Below are 23322 nucleotides of genomic sequence, written 5' to 3' on the forward strand. Positions count from 1 at the left end.
TTTTGATTTGTGATCTTCATGAGTAATTTATGGTAATTTATTTTTTTATTTTTTTATTACTCCTGTCAATTTCAAGTCATGTCAGTTATATATTTGGTTGGGTTTCTCTCAGTAGAAATCCATTTCATTTCAACTGGAAGGACTGGCTGTGAACGCTCATCCTTCAGTGCCAATGAGCTAATGGAAGGATAACGAGAGTTGGTGTAGAACATGTAGAACTGGAGAAATAAGACTCACCCCAGGATCAGCAAATATACTAGCAAAGGTCTCGTAGGTGAAAACCCCTGTTTGAAGAAGGAGGCCACCGTGATCCGAGCTTGGACCACTCAAAACTAGAAGCTTGTGCCCTGCCGAGTCTGTGATGAGCGATTGGATCTGGAACACATACAGACCACCATTAGGATAAACAGTTTCATTGAAAGATTTTAAAAAGCATTAAAAATTAGGGTCAGGGTTTTAAATTAGGGTTTCGTGTTCAGTTACAAAGGCTTTAAAACTCAAGGTAGGTTTTCAGAGTGGTATTAGGGTTACAAGGTGGGGTTGAGAATGAGAGATAAGGTTTTGAATTAATGTTTCAAACTAGCGTTAGGGTTCCAAAGCAGAATTTCAAATTACAGTTAAGGTTTCAAATTAGGGTTGGGATTAGGGTCTCTTGGTATGGTTTAAAAATAGAGATAAGGTTTCAAATTTGGGTTTCAACCCAAGTATATTTTAAAATTAGATTTAGGGTTTCAAATTAGGTTTTTAAACTAGAGTTAGTGTTTCATATTAGGGTTAGCGTTACAAGGTACGGTATAAAACTATGGTTAGGGTCCCAAAGTAGGGTTTCAAACAAGTGTTACCAGTTCAAATTAAGATTTCATACTAGGGTTAGGATTTCAGGGTAATGTTTAAAACTCGAGTCAGGGTTCCAAAGAGTAGCTTCAAACTACGGTTAGGGCTGCAAATTAGGCTTTCATATGAGTGTAGTATTCCAAATTGGGAGTTCAAACTAGTGTATTGTAGTATTCCAAATTAGGGTTTCAAACCTGGGTTATGGTTCAATGTAAGGATCAAACCAGTGATGCACGATAATGCATTTTTCAACCAATACCGATAACAGATAATTACCTCCTCCTTCCAGCCAATAACCGATAATGTCGAGCCGATAATTCTATCAAAATATACTATTTTAAATTATACACAAGAGCAAATGTTACTATGCAAATATAGAATTTATTGCTACTTTTTCCACATCAAATGTGAACAAGTAGTAAATTCAAACGTCTAAACCAGTGGTTCTTAACCTTGCTAAAGGTACTGAACCCCACAAGTTTCACAAGCGCATTTACCGAACCCTTCGGAACTAAATAATAAAGAAATTATTTTCAAGTTCACTGATGTAGCAAAGCTATAGCAAGCTAATATCTGAGTGAATTTCCATTCAAATTACTTCAAATATACTACAAATCATTGTGCCTTTTGCTGTTGATTTCACGTTGGAAAAGATTTTTTTGTTTGTTTTTATGTCTACATTCTAGTGTTGCATTTTTGCATCACATACTAGTTTCATAGTGTAAAATGTGACGCAAATGTTTGTTTGTTTGTTTGTTTGTTTACCACCTCGTACCAAGTATGAGTAAACCTTCCACTGAGCAAACTAGTTTCTCCGCCCATTAGATAGAGGGCTAGCAGTTGAAAGAAATTGAATTACGGTAAGCTTGTAAAATGGCAGCAAATCAGTCCAAAACATCTAAATGACATTTTGCCTTTAGTCAGTGTATGAAAATAGAGCCCTGTATGTTTTAACCTTCGCCGAACCACTTAGATTTACTCACCGAACCCATGGGGTTCGATTGAACCCAGGTAAAGAACCACTGATCCACATGTAAATTAATGAATATTAATAACACAAAGTACAGTAAATGCTTAATTGCACAAATATGCTGTCAGGAGGGGTTGAGGCGCTTCGTCGATTATCGGCCGATAATTATTGGTAACCGATATTATCGATCACCTTTAGATCATACTATGGCTTTAAACTAGAGTTTTGGTTACAAGGTAGGGTTTAAAACTACAGTTATGGTTTCAAACTAGGGTTACAGTTCTAAAATCGAGTATCAAACTGGAGGTAAGGTTTCAAATTGTGGTTTGATACAAGGGTTAGGGTTCCAATTAGGGCTGTCAAATGATTAAAATTTTTAATCGAGTGAATTACAGCTTTAAAATTAATTAATCGCAATTCAAACCATCTATAAAATATGCCATATTTTTCTGTAAATTATTGTTAGAATGGAAAGATAAGACACAAGACTGATATATACATTCAACATACATAAGTACTGTATTTGTTTATTATAACAAATCAACAAGATGGCATTCACATTATGAACATTCTCTGAAAGCGATCCATGGATAGAAAGACTTGTGGTTCTTAAAAGATAAATGTTAGTACAAGTTGTAGAAATTTTTATAGTAAAACCCCTCAATGTTTTCGTTTTATTAAAATTTGTAAAATTTTCAATCAAAAAATAAACTTGTCGCTCGCCATTGTTGATGTCAATAATTTAGGGCTGTCAAAATTATCGCGTTAACGGGCAGTAATTAATTTTTGAAAATTAATCACGTTAAAATATTTGACGCAATTGCCCCGCTCAAACAGACTAAAATGACAGTACAGTGAAATGTCCGCTTGTTACTTGTTTTTTGGTGTTTGGCGCCCTCTGCTGGCGTTTGGATCCAACTGATTTCGTGGGTTAGTACCATGAGTGAGCATGGTGTAATTATTGACATCAACAATAGTGAGCGACAAGTTTATTTTTTGATTGAAAATTTTACAAATTTTAATAAAACGTTAAAAGGTGTTTTAATATAAAAAAATTCTATAACCTGTACTAATATTTATCTTTTAAGAACTGCAAGTCTTTCTATCCATGGATCGCTTTAAGAGAATGTTAATAATATTAATGCCATCTTGTTGATATATTGTTATAATAAAAAAAAAAATACAGTACTTATGTGTCGTATGTCGAATGTATATATCCGTCTTGTGTCTTATATTTCCATTCCATCAATAATTTACAGAAAAATATGTCATATTTTATAGATGGTTTGAATTGCGATTAATTAATTTTTAAGCTGTAATTAACTCGATTAAAAATTTTAATCGTTTGACAGCCCTACAATAATTACACCATGCTCACTCATGGTACTAACCCATAAAATCAGTTGGACCCAAACGCCAGCAGAGGGCGCCAAACACCAAAAAACAAGTAACAAGCGGACATTTTACTGTACTGTCATTTTAATCTGTTTGAGCGGGGCATGTGCGTTAATTGCGTCAAATATTTTAATGTGATTAATTTTAAAAATTAATTGCCGCCCGTTAACGCGATAATTTTGGCAGCCCTAGTTTCAATGTAAGGTTTTAAACTCAAGTTTTGGTTTCAAAGCAGGGCTTCATACTAAGGTTGGGGTTACAAAATAGGGTTTAAAACTAGAGTTAGGGTTTCAAATTAAGATTAAGGTTAGGGTTACAAAGTAAGGTTCAAACAAGCAGCTGACGGAGGACTGCACTCAAAACATGAAAGTTAATACCCTGGCCATATTGGAATGAGATTTACCTCTGCTACAACGGTTTCTTTCGAAGGGTTGACAAGCACCACCGTCTCTAGGACATCACTTCTATGGTGGAGAGTCCTTTGACCTGCACATAAATATTAAACAAGGTCTGTTACAGGGATCCATTGCAAATCCATCCACCTATTGATTTTCTATAGTGCTTTTCCCTCGTTAGGGTCACGTGTGACCTGGAGAATATCCAAGCTGACATCTGCGATAGAACTATTACACACTTGACAGGCTACCTACCAATTAAAAAGTCACTTTTGACAGTTTCTATCTATTTATACTATAAACAAGTACTTTACTTGTGTGCATCAACAGCAGAATAATACAAATTGGAATTAGGCCACTGTGCTCTGTTGGGTAATCCGAATGTGTCATTTGCAGTCTACTCACTCAAGGACTTCAAACACTTTCTATGAGTATCAACAGACATTACAAACAAAGAGACAATTCCAGAAGTCATTTGGCCCAATGGGCAAAGCATCCAAATCCCTTTTGTGTCAGCACAGATGGGATCCTATAATTAGGAAGGTCTAAAATTATGACCGAGATCATCAGCTCATCGAGCTAATCATCTTTTTTTTTTTTTTTTTCTTTTTTACGACCATCACTGCTCTCAATAGTCTGTACACTGTTTATATGTTATCTAATCATGTGCAGTTGGTATTTCGCTGCTAATAGTTTAACTCATTCACAGCCATTGAATTATCATGTTTCAGTGCAAGAGAGCTGCTAAATAATTCTGCCAGATGTCTTCCAGTATTCTTCTAATCGACTATTTTGATTGGAGATATTGTTGACCTAAGAATTGTCCAAATTCCATTTGTTACACCTCTTAATAGCAGACATTCTCATATTTTTTAGTTTTTGATTTTTTAATTTTAAAAACATGATTATTGTAAATAAAATGATTTTCTATCTACAGGTAGTCCCCAGGTTACGAACGAGTTCCGTTCCTACGCTGGCGAGGTAACCCCAATTTTTGCGTAAGTCGGAATTAACCCTTTAAGTACCCCAAAATAACCATCTAAAAAGTCCAAAAGTATTGTATTTTGTTTAATGATGGAGGATACACTCCCCTTTGGTGGCAACGTTGGGTCTGGCTGGACTGTCCCCTTATATGACTGAGAAGCAGACTCAGACGTCTGACATGGATAAAGGATAGGTGCTCTCTGGTTTGGCCCACATAAGGATGTAAGTTGTTTCAGCTAATATATGCTTGTGTATGCATTTGTAATTCAGTTTACAGGTACAGTTTGCAGAGTTATTTGTAAGCGATTTGCTATGAGAATTGTAAATACGTTAGCATTAAAAGCCTTTAAGCTAGCGGACTTTTGTATGGTAAACTAGGCTAATTTACTAAATTGACATATTGATCAGACTTGATGGTGTTGTTTAAGCTAGGGGACTTTTGTTAGGCAAATTAGGCTAATTTAATTGACTAAATTTACATATTGATCAGACTGGATTGACGTTTAAAAACCAATTTTTTTGTGTCAAGTGTTTCATTGTTAAAATGTTTGTCGTTTTGAACATAAGTGTACATATGTGTGGTACAGCTATACAAATTGTCAAAAGTGAAGGAAGTCAAAAGTTGAAAAAAAGTACAATTGCCTTGTTTGCTGTCTGGAAAGCAGAACAACTTCATGTTTCGTGAGAACATAATACGTCATATTAAGTAAAAAAAATAAGGTACCGTGGGGTACAATAAGGTAATGTTTATGCAACAACAACAATAAAAAATTATTACTGGAGACAAAATGGCGGACAAGACTCCGGCGTCGAAATCACGAGGGAAAAAAAATCTCTGTGAGCTTTGACCCTTTCTCTTCTCATCATATCATCCAACCTATAAGTGAAATAGGATAACATTTGATCAAGTAATTGGAAAATTCCTTCTCTGACCTTTGTGACCTTTGACCTCATGACTCCTAAAAGTACACAAGTTTCATATATGCAAACATATCCTGCAAGTTTAATCGTCCTTTTATTCGTTTTTGTGTTGCCTTGTACACATATACAGTATACAAACACCTACTGGCGGAGGTAAAAAAATTTTGGGGGAAAAAATGAAATTAAAAAAAAAATGTATATTTCAAAAAACAACATACTGATGTGCACAGATTACTTTGTAGGCCACTCAAAATAATGTGGCAGGTCAGATCTGAGGTTTCACACCTGTGGTTTACAAATCTATATCTGTACTTATTTGTAAACAGAAATTTCTCTGGGTGCGTGTTCGTTCTAAATGGACTCCAAAACGACTAGGCGGATTTTGACAAAATTGTACACAGTCTGGGAGTGTTCTTCGATGGGTTTGGTCTATGTATGCCTCCATTTAGTGTGGAAAATTAAGGCGAAACTCCAAAAATAAGCATAGAAAATCCTTGTTCGTGACCGCAACAGTGCCGTGTTTTGGGCAAAAGATGCACCTCTTGTGATGGCAATGTCGCAGTACAAATTTAAATGTGCTGTGATGATACGTCATGGCTTTGAGTACTCCACTGGATTTACAAAAAAATGTCCAATTTTCTGGAACATTACTAAGGGATTAATTTAAGCTGTATATTAACTGGTGTCATTATAGCTGGCCTGTTGTCACTTTCAAGCCCAGAAGACAGGTTGTTGTGAAAAAGCCACCTTAAAATAGACCAAACTACTGAAATGATGTGACTTTTCTTTTTAAATGTTTACTTGTCCCTTCAACTCTTCCAGTTTTATCCTCTGTTTAAACCAAATGGAACATACGAGTCAGGTTTTCTTTTTTTTTTTTTCATGCATGCAACATGAAACTTCATGCATGGAACCACACTGTGGTCAGACTTACAGTATGTCTCAAATATGCTGTATGTGTGTGTAAACTGTATGGAGATAGAAAGGTGCCATTGGATGGTTGTCTGAGGCAATGAACACCATTTGAGGTCATATTCTCTCCCCTTTCCGAATAGGCTTGTTTAGTTGGACAAAACAGTTGTTGCTTGTCGGACAGTGGACTGCTCAGGCAGGCAATCGGGTGGACAACCTTTTTACATCTTCCAAAAGCTGCAGTTTACCTACAGTACAAGGGACGGTGTAATAAAAAACTAAATATTTATTATGCGGGACATATGACACTTCACTCTTTTCCCGGGGCTAGGTGTTGGAGGTTGTTGCCCAAGAAATTTTTCCTTCTGCGCATTCTTTGCGCCCAATGAGAGAGCCAATTCCTTTGCAAGACCCACCAAGAAGTCCACCCGTCTCTCTCATATTCAAGATGCTAATTACAGCTATCCGGAGTGAACCCCCCCCCCCCCCCACTTCACACCTAGGCTTCGATTCCACAGGAGTGTGTAGGGGGGTGGCCTGCTTGATTGCTTCTTTGAGTGGTCTTTTGTTTTACAAAGCCCAGTAGTCAGTTTGGTATCGGGGTCATTTGACGCCTTTCTGGTATTTCTTTATAGCCAAAAAAACCACCAGGAGTTCTAGTGTTGATACTGTAGCGACTAGAGGTGTGTTAAATGTCCCTTTCTTAGATCATTTGCGATTCGGCTGTGGAAGATTCGAGAACGATTCACAAACATCCAAACTCCGATGATTAAAATATTCCAAGTAAAGCGGAACTAAAACACAGTCAGCGCGGTCTTCGGGACGCAATGAGGAGTGGACCGATAGTAAACATAATGCTCGCTAGATTAAAAAAAAACAATAATACCTGACTGCGGCCGACAGCCGCTACAAACTACGCCCACATCAGGCTAAGGTAGATATCACATGTATAAAGAACTATATGCGAAATGACAAACTCAGCAGTGTTAGCAGCACATGTATAGAACACTAGATGCAAAATGACATACTTGCCGCACTCTACATCAAATTGGTGTGCATGGCTGTCACCCCAGAAGAAAGCCTCTTCTGAAGACGGTAAACAAGAAAGCCCGCAAACAGTTTGCTGAAGACATGTCAACAAAGCACATGGATTACTGGAACCATGTTCTATGGTCTGATGAGACAGGCGGGCTTTCTTGTGTACCGTCTTCAGAGGAGGCTTCCTCCTGGGGTGACAGTCATGCACACCAATTTGATGTAGAGTGCAGGGTCACGGAGGGTCAGGAGCACTAACAGGCTGACCCCCCCACCTCTTCAACAGCACTCCTGTTAACGAGTCACATGACATTTGGGGGGCAAAATGACAAGCAGTACTTTGGACATTTAGGGATGTACGTAGTTTCTAAGGGGTGTACTCACTTTTGTTGCCAGATGTGTAGATTTAAATGGCTATATTTTGAGTCATTCTGAGGGGAAAATAACTATTATCTAAGCTGCACACAGACTACTTTTCATTGAGTCAAAGTGTTATTTTGTCAGTGTTGTCACATGAAAAGATATAATTAAATATCTGCAGAAATACAAGGGGTTTACTCACGTTTGTGATACACTGTAATTACACGTTTAAGGCCATTATCCGTCCTAGTGTAGACGTAGCCTTAAAGCAGTAGACTTCTATGGAAGGCTGTTGTAGCGAACCTTTCAAGCGAACCTAATTAATTTTTTATCTAAAATACTCCTAAATCGGCAAAATCTTGACTCGAATCCATCGTTAAATGATGAAACAGTTTTAAAACGTTCACATGTCGAAAGAAGACAGAAGGGAACTAATGCAATAATGGGAGCAATTTAACAACTTTAACGGTTGATTCACAACATTAAATTAATTGAATGTAGTTTAAAGCAATAATGGATTTATAATCAAATCGTAGCCTCTGAATCGTAATCGAATCGCTAGTTGCCCCAAGATTCCCACTTCTAGTAGCGACTGTTATTTCATATGTGTTATGCTCTCAATGGTTCATGGGTAGTGGTGGGAACCATGACTGAGAGTGGTAGTGACTGTTGTTACAGTAGGGCAAATAAGTATTTAGTCAACCACTAATTGTGCAAGTTCTCCCACTTTAAAATATTAGAGAGGCTTGTGATTGTCATCATGGTTAAACCTCAACCATGAGAGACAGAATGTGTGGGGAAAAAAAAACAGAAAATCACAGTTTGATTTTTAAATAATTTATTTGCAAATAATGGTGGAAAATAAGTATTTCGTCAATACCAAAAGTTTATCTCAGTACTTTGTTATGTACCCTTTGTTGGCTCTAACGGAGGCCGAACGTTTTCTGTAACTCTTCACAAGCTTTTCACACACTGTTGCTGGTATTTTGGCCCATTCCTCCATGCAGATCTCCTCTAAAGCAATGATGTTTTGGGGCTGTCGTTGGGCAACACGGACTTTCAACTCCCTCCACAGATTTTCTATGGGGTTGAGATCTGGAGACTGGCTAGGCCACTCCAGGATCTTCAAATGCTTCTTACGAAGCCACTCCTTTGTTGCCCTGGCTGTGTGTTTGGGATCATTGTCATGCTGAAAGACCCAGCCACGTCTCATCTTCAATGCCCTTGCTGATGGAAGGAGATTTTCACTCAAAATCTCTCGATACACGGCCCCATTCATTCTTTCCTTTACACAGATCAGTCGTCCTGGTCCAAAAACAGCCCCAAAGCAAAGCCACCCCCATGCTTCACAGTGGGTATGATGCATTTCAGTATTCTTTTTCCTCCAAACACGAGAACCAGTGTTTCTACCAAAAAGTTTTATTTTGGTTTCATCTGACCATACCACATTCTCCCAGTCCTCTTCTGGATCATCCAAATGCTCTCTAGCGAACCGCAGACGGGCCTGGACATGTACTTTCTTCAGAAGGGGGACACGTCTGGCAGTGCAGGATTTGAGTCCCTGGCGGCGCATTGTGTTACTGATAGTAGCCTTTGTTACTGTGGTCCCAGCTCTCTGTAGGTCATTCACTAGGTCACCCCCTGTGGTTCTGGGATTTTTGCTCCCCGTTCTTGTTATTATTTTGACGCCACGGGTGAGGAGGGAGTTGAAAGTCCGTGTTGCCCAACGACAGCCCCAAAACATCACTGCTCTAGAGGAGATCTGCATGGAGGAATGGGCCAAAATACCAGCAACAGTGTGTGAAAAGCTTGTGAAGAGTTACAGAAAACGTTTGGCCTCCGTTATTGCCAACAAAGGCTACATAACAACGTATTGAGATGAACTTTTGGTATTGACCAAATACTTATTTCCCACCATGATTTGCAAATAAATTCTTTGAAAATCAAACAATGTGATTTTCTGTTTTTTTTTTTCACATTCTGTCTCTCATGGTTGAGGTTTACCCATGTTGACAAGTACAGGCCTCTAATATTTTCAAGTGGTTGACTAAATACTTATTTGCCCCACTGTATGTTCCGTTGCTTTCTATTCAGTAAGGCGCTGTCTTTTGGGGCCGTGTGTTGTATGGGACACAAGAGTAGCAAGTGTGAAACATAAAAACTCTCATCCTTCTCCACATCGCTCACCACAAAAAAAGTACGCAGTGACAGAAAGCGATCGGACATTAACCCCTTTATGGTGTCCTTTTACCACATTACAGCTGCACCTCTAAGCAAAGTATGTTTTATCTGCCATTTGGTCGAATTGTTTTTACGTTACACAAACTCGAACAACGCCGGGCCATACTGCTGTTGCATTATGTTTACATACTGATGCTGTAGAAAGCAGAATTCCCGCATCGCGTCTGTTGTTTTCTTCCAAAACAAACCGCAGTGCATTTTGCTCCGCTCTTCGGTACTCTGCCAATAGGATTGCAACCGCAAGGACAACAAGAAAAGCACACTTTGAAAATTAATGCAAATTCAAAGAAATCATGTTAAATTTTAAACTTGATTCTAATTCTAATTGTTGAACCAAGATCTTTAAACGTTCACTCTCGCCAAGTCCATCGGTTCTAAAGAAATCTATGCTACTGTTCATTTTCCTCTGCTGACCCGCTTAATATAAATATCCACGTGAACTCACTAAATGAGAGCGCTGTTTAAAAAAAGACTGCTCTAGATGAAGCGTTCCACATATCAATATTGTGAGGGGGCGGAGTAATAAAGAATAGATTGTACTACTTCTTGGCAAGGAATGAGAGGATTAAGTCTGGCTGTCAGTTTTTTGTTTCTGCACCCACACTTTTCCCTGTTCAATCAACAAAACACTCCTGGACGCTGCCCTTGTAACATCCATCCATTCATCCATCTTGGAAATTGCATTAAATCCAACTCAATTGAAGTGAGCTAATTAGGCTAATGAAGTTCATCACTACGCTAGCTTAACAAATGCTAACGACAAATGTTATTTGAGCTCAGGGAGCTAATCAGTTAGCAGAATTCCTAGTCTCGCCTGACCTGAGAGGAAGCCGTGTGAAGCCGGATGGAAAATTAAAAGAAATCACGGACGTCAGCGGCAAGCCGTCTTCGCTATTATCAGGGGCGCAACAACTAATTCTTGTTAGGGTACGCGAAATGAAAAATGGCATCCCCCTACATCCCAACCGGCCTTAACCCAGCAGACAGACGGACACTTTTTTTTGGGTAGCATCTTTACTGCTTTTTTAGTATGTGATAGGGATGGGCGGATTGATACCAAAATATCGATATTTCGATCCAGCGCGTTGAGTTTTAGGTATCGATCTCCAAGCAAAAGTATCGATATTTGGAATTAATATACAGTATTATATTTTCTTTCTCTATTTTTTTGGGTATATTTTTGTGCACACTTTTTGTACTATTTTTCCCTCAGGCTCACACAAATTGGGACTTATTATTTTCCTGTCCAAACTCAAAAATACAAAATACATATTTTATCTTATTCCACAAAAAAAAATCAGGTATAGGGACTTTAATAAAAGTGTTAAGTGAATGTTTTTTTTTTTTTTTTTTAATATTTAGAGATTTAAACTATCCTGCTGCAGACTTCAAGATTCTCAAAGAAACTTACTGACCTAATGCTTTACTTGACCTTATTATTATTTCTTATTCATTTATTATTATTTCTTGTTAATTTATGTTTAGTATTTTTTGTTTAATATTTTATTTATTTTTCTGTGAAATATATTTTTCCATATTGTTTTGTTTCAAACAATTAATTGCTTGATTTCTTATGTTTTGTTGCTATTTATTTTTTTATTTTGTTAAAGGTCTGTTTCAATCATTTCAAAATCTGTTTGAAAATTGTGTTAGTAGAATAAAATTCAAAAACGGCAACTGACTAGTTTATTGGATTTGTTTTTACTGATCAACCATTAGAAGGCGGTAACATGCTACTATTAATTCGTTCTTTACCATAATTTTCGCACTATAAGGCGCACCTGACTATAAGCCGCCACCCACCAAATTTGAAACGAAAACGGCATTTGTTCATAGATAAGCCGCTCTGGACTATAAGATGCAGCTGTCCTCATAAGTGTCTGTCATTAGACCAAATCAACTACTATGAAGCTTTAAAATCAATTGGCTGCAAAGCTTTATTGCTTCAAGAAGCTTAATTGGCAATCACTGTTCTCTTGGGGGAGACAATCAACCTCTGCTGTCAACACTGTTGTCGTCCAACATGCCTACTAGCATGCATTGCAGCGCTACAGATGTAAATCACAATCAAAATTCATGTTTTGTGCTAATTACTTCTTCAGTTACTGTTCTAGTTATTTCATTAACTGCTAGTAATGGAATATGTTTTATTTGACAGTGGCGCCATAAGACTGTCATAACACCATCATAATAATGACATGACAGTGCCATGATCATTAATGAATGCTTATGACAGACATCATTTTGTGTCATCTGGCAAATTATCTCACTTTTGAATGGATGTAAAAGATCCTAGCTGGACATGGAGATGGAGTTAGTGACATCATTTGCCGGATGACACTTAATGACATCTGTCATAAGCATTCATTAATGGCCAAGATAATGTCATAATTATGACGGTTTCATGGCAGTCTTATGACGCCACTGTCAAATAAAGTGTTACCTACTAACCCAAATAAATCAACAAATAAGTTGCACTGGAGTATAAGCCGCAGGATTCAAAATGAGGGGGAAAAGTAGCGGCTTATAGTCCAAAAATTACGGTAATTAGATAAAAAATATAGATTAATAGGTAGATTAAAATTTGATCAAATACAACGTGTAGCAGGGAAATGTTCTGTGCATATGTTAAAATGTAATGGTTAAAGAGTGAGACTGACTAATCACATTTTGTTGATAATGGATTGGTTTGTGAGTTTGTAGGGAAATTGCTTTGCTAGTTATTAAAAGCAGCAGTTTTTTCATTGCAATGCATATTTGACACAAAGAGACTTTTAATAGTTTTTGAGTGCTGCTGTAGTTGTACATTAGATATCATCAGAATGGCTGAGAACGCTGCAGGGTTGTTTGTATATATAATAAATATAAAATATGAACTTCCGGTATCGATATCGGATCGGGATCGCAATATTTGGCCTTGGTATTACTTGGTATCGGATCGAATCCAAAATCACTGGTATCGCCCATCCCGAGTATGTGATACAGCAGCAACTAACATTTATTTTTATAACCAATTAATGGGACAATTAAATAAACAATTGTTTAATTTGATAAATTACACGTTTTTTTCAATTACCTTCACAGTTTCACTTGATGTTGTAATACATGTATGCTCAAGGATACTTAGGCGAGTTCATCAGGGCAGAGAATCAAACCCACAACCTCTGGGTTGGGGGACAACTACTCTACCACTGAGCCACTCCGACCCCATAACAAAGTAATAAAATAACAATGAAGACAAAATGGATGACTTCTACCTTGAAAAATTATATTTTATTAGAGCTTCCTGATTTGACTGTACTCTACAACTGTACTGTTTCAAGTACATTAGGCCAGGGGTCCCCATCCGCCGGGCCGCAGACCGATACCCGTCCGTGGTGTATTTGCTACCGGGCCGCACAGAAATAATAATTTATTAACGATCGCATTATCTGGCCGAATTAACCCTGTGCCCCTGCTCAACACGCCAATATCCCTGTCTACTCTAGATATAATACTACAGGATAGATTAGAATGTCGTCATAGAAATCCATTGATTGGACTGCTAGAAGTACAGTGGGGCAAATAAGTATTTAGTCAACCACTAATTGTGCAAGTTCTCCCACTTGAAAATATTAGAGAGGCCTGTAATTGTCAACATGGGTAAACCTCAACCATGAGAGACAGAATGTGGAAAAAAAAACAAAAAATCACATTGTTTGATTTTTAAAGAATTTATTTGCAAATCATGGTGGAAATTAAGTATTTGGTCTATAGCAAAAGTTCATCTCAATACTTTGTTATGTACCCTTTTTTTGGAATTAACGTAGGCCAAACGTTTTCTGTAACTCTTCACAAGCTTTTCACACACTGTTGCTGATATTTTGGCCCATTCCTCCATGCAGATCTCCTCTAGAGCAGTGATGTTTTGGGGCTGTCGTTGGGCGACACGGACTTTCAACTCCCTCCTCACCCCGTGGCGTCAAAATGATAACAAGAACGGGGAGCAAAAATCCCAGAACCACACGGGGGGACCTAGTGAATGACCTACAGAGAGCTGGGACCACAGTAACAAAGGCTACTATCAGTAACACAATGCACTGCCAGGGACTCAAATCCTGCACTACCAGACGTGTCCCCCCACTGAAGAAAGTACACGTCCAGACCCGTCTGCGGTTCGCTAGAGAGCATTTGGATAATCCAGAAGAGTACTGGGAGAATGTGTTATGGTCAGATTAAACCAAAATAGAACTTTTTGGTAGAAACACAGGTTCTCTTGTTTGGAGGAAAAAGAATACTGAATTGCACCATACCCACTATGAAGCATGGGGGTGGAAACATCATGCTTTGGGGCTGTTTTTTCTGCAAAGAGACCAGGACGACTGATCCGTGTAAAGGAAAGAATGAATGGGGCCATGTATTGAGAGATTTTGAGTGAAAATCTCCTTCATTCAGCAAGGGCATTGAAGATGAGATGTGGCTGGGTCTTTCAGCATGACAATGATCCCAAACACACAGCCAGGGCAACAAAGGAGTGGCTTTGTAAGAAGCATTTGAAGGTCCTGGAGTGGCATAGCCAGTCTCCAGGTCTCACCCCAATAGAAAATCTGCGGAGGGAGTTGAAAGTCCGTGTTGCCCAACGGCAGCCCCATCACTGCTCTGGAGATCTGCATGGAGGAATGGGCCAAAATACCAGCAAATACCAGCAACAGTGTGTGAAAAGCTTGTGAAGAGTTACTGAAAACGTTTGGCCTCCCTTATTGGCAACAAAGGGTACATAACAAAGTATTGAGATGAACTTTTGGAATATACCAAATACTTATTTTCCACCATGATTTGCAAATAAATTCTTTAAAAATCAAACAATGTGATTTTCTGTTTTTTTTTTCTCCACATTGTCTCTCATGGTTGAGGTTTACCCATGTTGACAATTACAGGCCTCTCTAATATTTTCAAGTGGGAGAACTTGTACAATTATTGGTTGACTAAATACTTATTTACCCCACTGTATATGAGTATGGTTTCTTCATAAAAAGAAATTAGACAACTTTTCTATCTAACAATAACTCAAGCGCTAATATGCTTCTTCAAAACACAATAAAAACACACTTAAGACACTGATTAGCATGATCGCTTAGTGCTCAGTGCTAAGTGCAAACTGGGTTTAAAAACACACAAGACAATCCAACACGCGACACTTCTTAATATTATTGATTCAGCAACCAAACCTGAGTGGAGCAGTGAACTCTCTCTTGCTTTTATCACTGGTGCACGAACAGCCTCACGGTCTACACAAACCCCAAGACCCAAACGGGACTGCTCATTGCTGCCGGCAAAAATCGATTATCAAACTCGTTGGCAACATTCTATTGACTTTTCTAATGAACAATTTTTAAAGGTGTAAGTTTAAAAAATTTTTTTTTAAAAAAACGGTGGAAGTAATTTTGACTGGGACCGGGACTGATTGGGGGGATTCCTCGTGGTGTTTATTGTAGAGTATCGCAGAGGGATTTCCTGACCTCGATGATTGTTGAATCGCCATATCGTGAGATAATCATTAACGTGAGCATTGTATCATATCGTTACCCAGAGGTCTGATCCGTTTGCAAGACTCCTGTTTAATATGTGTGTAACACTGATAAAAGTACAGCTCATGGTTTTTTATTAAGAACTGTATTTTAGATGACTGTTGTGAGTTAAAATGTCCACTAGATGGTACTACATGATTAGGCATTGCCTTAAAAGTGGGGGTATGAGCGTTGCATTTTGTTAAATGGAGATGCTATGAATGCTAATGGAGAAACTGCTAATGCTAGCGCGACCAAGACTAAGAGAAACTGGTAATAGTTTAGAAGAAAAAAAATAATAATAACTTGTTCAATTTTATGTACGTGAAACCATAAAAGGTTGATTTTGTTGCAGACGAGTTCCAGACTGCTCTAATGGGCGAATTACTTTGAGTTATTCTGTGTGATACAAGACTCCGGTGAGTTGCTATGCTGTATGCTACTATGCTAACGGCTATGTGATAGACACGTTTTCCTGTTGAGTTGAGTTACAAAATATTGTGTCTTTTCTTTGTCTAAAACAAAAAACAATCGGAGGAAATTGGAAATATAGTGTTATTTTTTCATATACAAATATGTTAAATGTTGTATGTTGATGCAATCTAGAAAGAAATTGCTACATGTGAGCTAGTATCTGTCACTGTATACTTTATGAACAAATTGTTTGATTTTAGAAACTACTTATTTTGACCAGTATTGAAAGTTATATGTGATAGATATAAAAGGGAGATGACATGCTATACGTTATATGGTTGGTTGAAAATTAATTTAAGTCCTTAATATGCAGATTGGTTTTTTTGAATTGCTGGATCTACATCGGAGTGACAGTGTTGAAGTCAAGGAGGATTCGGCCTGATTCAAGGCGGGATTGAAGACGACCATTTTTCTTCAACTTCAACCAACTTTTGGAGCATCACCCTGGGAGCAGATAAGCTCACCTTCACTACAAAATCTTTCATACAATATAGTCACAGTACCCGGGTAGTTTACACATACACTAGGGTGACCAAACGTCCTCTTTTGCCCGGACATGTCCACCTTTCACGTCGTGTCGTCGTCATCCGGCTGGGTTTTATAAATTCATGAAAATGTCCGGTTTTTATGATTTTTCATGGGACCAATTTGAAGAAAATCCCTCCGGCCGCTGGGGGGCAGCACTTGCCTGCGTTGTCTTGGCTCCTACTAGTAGGGGCGGCAGAAGGAGTACAGTTTACCCCTTGTATTATGGGGCATTACCGCCATCTACTGAGTTGACGGTTTGGCAAGAGAACAGGCAGTGACAGACTACAACCAGGAGTAGTTTTAAGAGACGTTTATAATGCTCCGTGCAACTTTCTGTAAGTTTAGCTTCTGTTAATGTCGCTCATGTGTCTTCTGTTATATGTTATACAATATATGGGTACAAAGAGATGTGGTATGTTGTATTAGTCTTGTATTAATTGTTCTGCGTTCGTGTATTTGGTTGAATGTTAGTATTATATTCTAAGTGGGAGCGCCTGCACAGTTGTTAAGTTTTTTTTTACGATAAATACGTATATAATAGCAACTGTTGACTTCTGTCGGAGTTTTGTACTGGCGTGATCTGTAAAATCCTGTTTGGTGTCGCATCGTTGTGCTACAGATGATTGTAAACTTGTATAGCAAAGTTTGATTTTGCCTCGTCTCCCGGTACTCGCTAATAGGGTAGCTATCAGTGAGCTAACTAAGCCGCACTAGGCATTATGGGAAGCGTAGTTTTGAACTGCTGCGTTTGGAAACATGCCGGTTGAATAGTTTGTCAGTTTATTTTAGTTATTGTTTGCGCGCAATCTAGAACATTGAATGAGAATAAAAATTGAGTGGAAATAACAATTTCTCAACGACAATTGTCGTGATAATAATTTATAAAAATGTTTATGTGGCACAAGCCTACTGTGTGTCTGTATTGACTGTAATATATTTCCACGGGTCTGCATGTTTTTTTTTTGTTGCGTTTTTTCTTTTGTTTGTTTGATTATTTTTTTTAGTAAAAAAAAAAAGCCTGTTGAGTAAAAAACGTATTTCCATATAGAATATAATATAAAACTATATGGAATTTTTTTTTTGATAAAACAGAATTTTTCTGTCCAGACGGAGGAGGCACACTTTAAATATATTAGAGTGATATAGGCATCTTTGAGTGAACTTCGAGTAAAATTCAAGTATCTCGAGGCCGGGCAAAGTGTCCTCTTTTTTGGAAATCAAAATATTGTCACCCTAACATACACTGAATAGGAGAACGGACATTGAAGCACGGCAGCAATAGGCTGTGAAGGGACTATTCAACCAAGTAATATTTTTGATTTACATGGTTCAGGTGTCGTTATATGTTGTTGTATAATAGTTTAATAAATGTTGTTTTTGTATATTTTTCCTAGTCGCTCTTGCTCCTTGAGTCGAACCTATGTATAATAAGGTGTTCCATTCTTAGCAACACCAAACGAGAACTACTGTGTTACATATGTTTTTGTCTATTTAGAGTCATCTTGAAAAATAAATGATTCAAATCCTAATTTCTGAGATAAATAGCAGTTCATGAATTATTTTGACATATTGACGGTCACGCTTTTCATAACATGTTTGACTGACAGAGCGAAACTACAAGCCAAAAGCAAACAAATGTGGACAAACAAAGGGGCTTCCAGACCACCCTGAGAGAGAGAAGGCCGCTATTGTCGATCCGGCCAGCGGCAGGCCGTCGGCCAAGCGGCATCGCTGCGCGGCGTGCCAACGATGACATCATACTGAACGCCCTCAAGGAGAAGCTGATAGCACACAAACAGCAGGCTGCCAAAACATCCGCAGCACAATGTGATGCTGTGTGAGGGTCTTTTTCATTTCCCCACGGAACACTGAAAATACCCACAATGTCTTTTGGTGTTCCGGATGTATCTGGAGTCCGACGTTACGCGCGTTTGTGTGCATTTTCTGGTAGGGAGTAATGAGAAGTGACGTAGAAATATTGACATTTTTTGAGCTAGTGAGTTTAATAAGTTGTAGAAAGGTTGTTGATTTGTTTCTTGAGTTTGAAGTATGCCCCACTAATGCTTTGATGAGTACACAGATCCCTGACATTTGAACTGAGAATGCCCTTAAAAAGCCCTTTTTCTTTACTTTGGCTTCAGGTTGAACACTCTGGGCGGCAGCAGCACTGTCTCCGCATGGCAAAAACACTTTTTCAACCCACTGAAGACTTTCTACTAACAGTAAACAAACATGTTTGCTGTTTTTACGTTTCTGTTCCTGATCTGATGGACCAAACGTTCATTGCTTTATGTTCATGCTTCTCAAGCCCGTCAACGGGGGGGTCAACCGGGTATGTTGTCCCGGGCCTCAGGACCATAGGGTCCCCTGAATGACCCTTAATTTTTTTACTTCACATTCACATATTTCTATTTTATTTAAATCATTGTCTGATTAAATATGTTTTATTGTTTTAATGTTTTTTTGTCATTAGGGTTGTTCCGATCATGTTTTTTTGCTCCCGATCCGATCCGGATCGTTTTAGTTTGAGTATCTGCCGATCCCGATAGTTCCCGATCCGATTGCTTTTTTTTTTTTGCTCCCGATTCAGTTCCAATCATTCCCGATAATTTTTCCCGATCATATACATTTTGGCAATGCATTAAGAAAAACATGAATAAAACTTGGGACGAATATATACATTCAACATACAGTACATGAGTACTGTATTTGTTTATTATGACAATAAATTCTCAAGATGGCATTTACATTAACATTCTGTCAGTGAGAGGGATCCACGGATAGAAAGACTTAAAGGATAAATGTGACTGTGTATATTGTGACTAAATATTGCCATCTAGTGTATTTGGGTGGGTGGGGTGGCGTGGCTCAGTGGTAGAGTAGTTGTCCCCCAACCCAGAGGTTGTGGGTTCGATTCTTCGCCCTGATGAACTCGCCTAAGTGTCCTTGAGCAAGATACTGAACCCCACGTTGCTCCTGGTGCTGCGTCATCAGTTGGTGGATGGCGAGATAGTGTAAAGCGCTTTGAGCGCCTTGAAAGGTGGAAAAGCGCTATATAAGTATAACACCATTTACCATTTGTTGAGCTTTCAGTGAATGATACTGTAGCCATTTAACTGTTCTGCCAAAATGCATGATGGGAAGTGCCACCATGACCGTGCGTAGTGGCACCTATTGATATATCTTCTCTGTGCTGGGAAGTAACATAGAGTGTTAAGGAAAAGATCAACCACTCGTTCTTCCCCACATTCCCACGATATTTCTAATTGTTCAGAGAGGGATTTTAAGGCTTTAGCCAATTAAAAAGAGGCTCCAAAGACTGCCAAAATTCTCTCTACTCATTTTACGCAGCCTGTTAGCTCTACATATTGGTAAAACGACGCCATTATAGATTGAACACGACAATGCGTGAGTGGGTCGTGCAGCGCATGCGTTAATTGCATTAAAAATTTAACATGATTAATTTAAAAAAAGTTAATTACCGCCGTTCACGCGATAAATTTGATAGCCCTAGTATAAGCCAAAACTAAAGACTCTGGATGAACGTAAGACATTTTGTCTGTAACGTTAAATACAATTAGAAAACAATTTAATTAAAAAATATATATATATATTAAAAAAGCATGTCCGATATTTTTTTGCCGATTCCGATACTTTGAAAATGACGTGATCGGACCCGATTGATCGGCATCCTGATCGATCGGGACATCTTTAATTGTTATCATCATTGGTATCATTCTACTTAATATATATTTAAAAACTTTAACTTATTAAATATTTCAAATTTTTTTTTTCCTTTTTTTTTGCACTACGCCCTCCTCTGTCTTAGCAGAGAATGGTTTGACCCCGCTCTGGCACACTCAAGGCTACATTATATACGTGCCCTGAATCGGGAAATTAAAATCTGTCATCGTAAACTCTAAACATGGCGAGTCGTCATAAATCGGGTGCGCAGAAAAGAAAAAGAGACGAAGATCATAGAGGTGAACGAGAAAAAAATGATGGAAGTTTTTAAAAGGGGGACAAGAACCCAGAGAATTAGGGCTAGTGTTGACTGTAGACGGTGATGTCAATAAGTGAACAACAGTCCCTAACACTGAACATTTACATGAGTGTGAGCTTGCTCAAAAACTGGATTTCACTGATGTTATAAATGACTTTTGTTGGAATTCGACCCCCGGCCAAGCCGCACGCAAACGGCAACAGCCAAACGAAGTGGTGCTCCGCTGCTTAACGCCTCCGTACGCCAACCGGGACGGTGGATATTCCGTGCGTTCACTCCCTAAGTCTCTGTACTGACTCCATGTCCAAAAGTTTGAAGAAGACTCACCGAAAGCAGGTTGACAATTTATTCGTCGACAATGGTCAATAAACAAGGCAAAAAACAGACGACGGAGGGACAAATCTGGATCCAAAACAAGGCTACATAGAAAAGTTTCCGAGCAGCGAATCTGTGTTATCTCAGTGTCCGGTGTTTTTTAAGTCTGTGGTGGAGTAGGCCGGGCTGAAGCTGTGTCTGGGTGTCGTTTTGCGATGTTCCCTCTGTGGCCGGTTTTGGGCGGTTAGGTTGGTGCGTCGATGGGACGTGGTTGCCACAGCGACCGACACTGGTCTTGACGTCCCAAGCGCCCGCTATCAGCTTGTTATCCGGGCTGGGCAAGGCGCTACTTGTTTTGGGACAGCGCGCCCTGCTCTTTGTCCTTGCAGAACTGATTGCAAGAGTTGGTACGTCAATCTTGCTCGTGACGCACACATTGGGCTTCTATGATAAGATGGCGTTGTGTATCTATTCTGCTTCTTTTCATTAAACTATGGTGTGCTATTCATTTTATATTAGGTGTGTTAGAGTAGGGCAGTCCTGCAGTAAACATGAGAAATGATACTATTCCTTGATTGATTTTATCAATGTCCCGATCGATCGGCATCGATCACGTCATTTTCAAAGTATCGGAATCGGCAAAAAAAATATCGGCCATGCTTTTTTTTAATGTACAGTATATATATATATTTTTTTAATTAAATCGTTTTCTAATTGTATTTAACGTTGAAGACATAATATGTTACACTCATCCAGAGTCTTTAGTTTAGGCGTAAGGTAGGGTTATCAAATTTATCCCGATAATGGCGGTAATTATTTTTTTTTAAAATGTATCGCGTTAAAATATTTAACACAATTAATGCATGCGCTGCACGACCCACTCACGCATCGTCGCGCTCAATCTGTAATGGCGCCGATTTACCTATATAGAGAGATAAAAGGCAGCATAAAATGAGTAGAGTGAATTTTGGCAGCCTTTGGAGCCTTTTTTTAATTGGCTAAAGCCTTACAATCCTTCTCCCTACGAATAGAAATATCATGGGAAGCATTGTGGGGAAGCAAGTTAGCAATTGATCTTTTTCTTAACACCTTATGTTATTTCTCAACGCAGAGAAGATATATCAATTGGTAGCACTACGCACAGTCATGGTTCCACTTCCCATCATGCATTTGGGCATGGCTACAGTATCGTTTACTGAAAGCTCAACAAATACACTAGATTACAATATTTAATCACAATATACAAAGTCACAAGTCTTTCTGTCCGTGGATCCCTCTCACAGAAAGAATGTTAATAATGTAAATGCCACCTTGTATTACGTGTGTTAGAGTAATGCAAACAGACGGTGCCTACGAGAAACGGTACCATTTTTCCATTTCCCCCTCATGAGCCCCGATAAGATGATTCCCTTTACTGTGTTCAAGAGCATGGAGTGAAGTCTGCCTAAATTATAGTTAGATGAATGGGTTAGACTAATGCAAACAATTATATGGTGTGTGCGAGAACGGTACCTATTCCCTTCACTTTGCTGTCAAAAAATCTAGGCGCATCACAGTTTGAGGGCTTGAATACCCCAGCGATGTGGAGGGGGCAGGCAGAGTATGTTTAGTTATACTGTTTTGTTGCTTAGCAGGCAGGCATAGCTCTCTCAGTTGTATTGTACTGTAGCCTACATGGGACAATAGATGGAAATTGTTTATATTGTATCACATCACATTACGGTCTGTTAAATTAAACTGGAAAATTTACACTGTCATTGCTTGCAAAGCGTTAAAAGTACTGCGTATGTTGTTGTGACAAGCCGGTGGCAAGGATGGAGTGAAGGGGGCCTTTAATGGTCTCTTGTCCCCGGGCCCCTGCAAGTCTGTTGACAGCCCTGTATGGTAACGAAGGCAGACCTACTACAATTCTATCTACCCTTTCAATGTGTAAATCAGGGGTCGCGTTAACCGAATATTTTCCGTCGTTGACCGGTTTTTAAAAACGGTGACGGAAAAAACTGAAGTCCGTCCGTCATTTTGACAGGTTGCAATTCACACCCCAGACAACAGGGTGGCGAGTGAGCATATTAATTAGCTATTGTCTCTCTTAATGCATGACGTCGTTGGCTATTCTGTCAGAATATTGTAGCGTCACCGGGGTCTGGCGGCGGCACCGTGATTGACACATCAACGCGAGGTTCTTATTGGCGCACCCCGTGTGCCAGCGCGTCATCCAATTGGTGGACTAGATTGCCACCTGTGTATAGACCCCAATCACATGACGTCATAACTCCGCCCCCCCGACTGGAGCCGCCATATTGTGTGTCAGCTCGTTGTGTTTACACATTACCGCTACGTACATGCCTCCTATTACGACGTGTTTTTCTGCTCGTTAACATATAATCAAAATGGTGAAGGCGTGTGTGG

At 38.9% G+C, this 23322-nt stretch overlaps 1 protein-coding gene across 3 annotated transcripts in view; it reads right to left on the reverse strand.

Annotated features, from left to right (window-relative positions):
* map1ab (microtubule-associated protein 1Ab) overlaps nt 1-23322 on the reverse strand; it is a 93009-nt gene that overhangs the window by 17121 nt on the left and 52566 nt on the right. For all 3 annotated transcript variants that reach the window (XM_057835772.1, XM_057835771.1, XM_057835773.1), the window contains 2 exons: nt 3603-3685; nt 238-375 (listed from right to left, as the gene is read on the reverse strand). In XM_057835772.1, coding sequence (XP_057691755.1) covers nt 238-375; nt 3603-3685 — 221 coding nt within the window. The remainder of the gene's footprint in view (nt 1-237; nt 376-3602; nt 3686-23322) is intronic.

Source organism: Corythoichthys intestinalis, chromosome 5, assembly GCF_030265065.1.
Source record: "Corythoichthys intestinalis isolate RoL2023-P3 chromosome 5, ASM3026506v1, whole genome shotgun sequence".
Taxonomy (NCBI): Eukaryota; Metazoa; Chordata; class Actinopteri; order Syngnathiformes; family Syngnathidae; genus Corythoichthys; species Corythoichthys intestinalis.